The sequence below is a fragment of the Malurus melanocephalus genome, unplaced genomic scaffold (genome assembly GCF_030028575.1).
Source record: "Malurus melanocephalus ecotype Western Australia unplaced genomic scaffold, MMel_1.1 scaffold_1848, whole genome shotgun sequence".
Classification (NCBI taxonomy): Eukaryota; Metazoa; Chordata; class Aves; order Passeriformes; family Maluridae; genus Malurus; species Malurus melanocephalus.
In genome coordinates this window covers 863-3247 of record NW_026625080.1, presented here as the reverse complement: position 1 = coordinate 3247, position 2385 = coordinate 863, and the positions used below count along the sequence as shown (strand labels likewise).

General features: G+C 53.9%; 1 protein-coding gene across 1 annotated transcript in view; it reads left to right on the top strand.

Annotated features, from left to right (window-relative positions):
- The window catches only part of LOC130587398 (early activation antigen CD69-like), an 8808-nt gene extending 6707 nt beyond the window's left edge, over positions 1-2101 (top strand). The window contains exons 4-8 of the mRNA XM_057388370.1: positions 7-147; positions 495-599; positions 699-892; positions 994-1094; positions 1187-2101. Of these exons, the coding sequence (XP_057244353.1) occupies positions 7-147; positions 495-599; positions 699-892; positions 994-1094; positions 1187-1301 (656 nt within the window). The 3' untranslated portion in view covers positions 1302-2101. The remainder of the gene's footprint in view (positions 1-6; positions 148-494; positions 600-698; positions 893-993; positions 1095-1186) is intronic.
- The last annotated feature ends 284 nt before the right edge of the window (positions 2102-2385 follow it).

Here is a 2385-nt window from a genome sequence, read left to right as displayed (position 1 = left end):
ACGAAGGTGCCACTTGTGAGAGTGCTGTGGGTGAAGATGTGGAGAATAGGTTCTGCGCCAGAAATGGGAGTGTGAAGGAGTCCCTGGGTCCTCAGAACAGATCAGCAACCAGGAATAAACAGAAACAAACCCTCAAAGGATTCCTGGGTGAGTGCAGGGCCACTTTTGTGGTCTGTAAGGAGGGGACAGTGTCACACCAAGAGGACAGGGCTGGCAGGGCTGGGGCTGTTCCCAGTGGTTTGGAACGGACCTCCTGCTCTGCTGGGCCCCAGCAGTGGCTGGGACTGACACCTCCAGCCCTGGGCAGTTCTGCTGCTGCAGGTTGTGCCCTGACTTTGTCTCTGTCCCTGGTCTATCTGCTGGCAGCTGAGTGAGGGGCTCACGGGCTGGGGGGTCCCTCCTGTGCTCCCCGGGCGTTGTGTGGGGATGGGAGGGCTGGGTCTGCTCAGGACAGCCCCATCTTCATGGTCAGTGACTCTTTCCTGCTTTTCCAGCTCCAGTTAAATGGATCAGATCCCATCCTGTGCTCACACTGGTCGTGCTGATTCTGCTCCTGCTCCTGGTCCTGTCTTTGGGTGTGTCCTTGGCTGTTGTGTCAGGTAAGGGAGGGGCAGCTGCCTCGGCCCAGCCCCGAGAGAGGATCGGGATCCCTGCTCCTTGACAGGGGAATCCTTGGACCTTCTCCCATCACTGTCCAGTAAGAAGCTATGGAGAGATTCCAGTTACACCAGTTACACCTCACATTCCTCTGCTGCTGGCCTGTCCCCATGACTGGGTTGGGCACCGCGGGATCTGCTACTTCCTCTCGAGGGATCAGCTCAGCTGGGATCAGGCTCAGGCTCGGTGCTCTGAGCTCGGGGCCTCCCTGGCCGTGCTCCAGGATTGGGAAATGGTGAGTGAGGGGCTTTGGGGCTCTGGAGTGGCCAAGGGGAGCCTGGGGCGCTCCTGGGCCGGGGGTGCAGCTCCCAGTGCCGGCTCCTCTCTCCTTCCCAGGAGTTCCTCTTCCCTCACAGTGCCAGGGTCGATTATTGGCTCGGGCTGCGCAGACGGGGCCGGGAGCTGCAGTGGGGGGACGGCAGCAGCTTCAACTCCTCGTGAGTCCTGGGGGGCAGGGCAGGGGTTGGGGGGCACAGGGGCACAAGGTGTCCCCCCACGGTGCCAGCACTGTCTCTGCTCCTCCCTGCAGGGTCGAGGTCCGGGGCAATGCAGGCTGTGTGTACCTGGCTGAGAATTACCTTGGGTGTGGGATCTGCTCAAATCCGATACCCTATGTCTGCAGCAGACCCCAAACTCACCTGTAACAGGGGATGGACTGAGCACCTTCTCTGCGCTGGGCAGTCTCAGCTTTGCCCAGCATGGGGATGTCCTTCCTTGGCTGTACCGACTGCCTTGCACTGACCCTCAGGGTCACCTTAGTGCCTGCTCTCAGGGGAATGAATCTGTGAAAAGAGGAGATGATGTGGAAGCTGATGTGTGCCTGCTTCTGCTGGGGCTGGGGGTTCCTTGCTTCTTCTGGAGCTATTCCAGAACTCAAGTGCTTTCTCTTGCATTTTGTGTTTATACACTAACCCTATAGATAGATAGGTTTATAGAAATGCATATGATTATATATGGATATAGATGTAGAAGAGGTGCTTCCATAGGATTGTAACCTTGGTTGGGGTCAGATGACAATAATGTCAAAGCAGGGATTTGACCCCAAAGTTCCATTTCCTTAAGGGTTGGACTCAATCGTTGTGGGTCTTTCCCAGCTGCAGAGGATTCAGTGAGATGTCCTTGATACCCTAACCAGTATTTATGGTGCCAATGTTGCTGTTGTTTTTATTTCCTGCATTATTTTGTTACTTTTGCAATAAATGCTTGTCAAGGCCTCTGTTGTCCCTGGTGTCCCCTTGGCACTGGCAGCTCTGTCCCTTCCCCTGCTCTCCCTGCCACGTTCCATCCGGTCAGGAAAGTTAATCCACAAGCACCAGAGGTTTGTGTCCAAAAAGAAGACAGAGGAGTCCTGTAACTTTATTCATGAATAAAGGGAGAGATCATGGGCATCTCCTATGAGATCTCTCAGATTGCTAGAGGATGCAGCCTCCTTTTTATCCCAATTTCCCAGCCACATTTCCTTCTCTCTCTCCCCATCGGCTGAGGTACTTGAGCGGTACAGGCTCCCCAAAACACGCAATGCAAACCCCCTTCTCGTATACATTCTCCATTTCTTCTTTTTCTTATGTCTCTGTTCTTGTAGTTTATTAACACAGTCTTGGTAAGTCAGCCAGCAGAATTCCTATGGAAACCCTTCCCATTGTTTCTTCTGTTTCACAATATGGGTCTTACCTTACCAGCAGACTTAGAGTTTCTTTATAAAGACACTCCCTTGTCATTCCTTTCAAT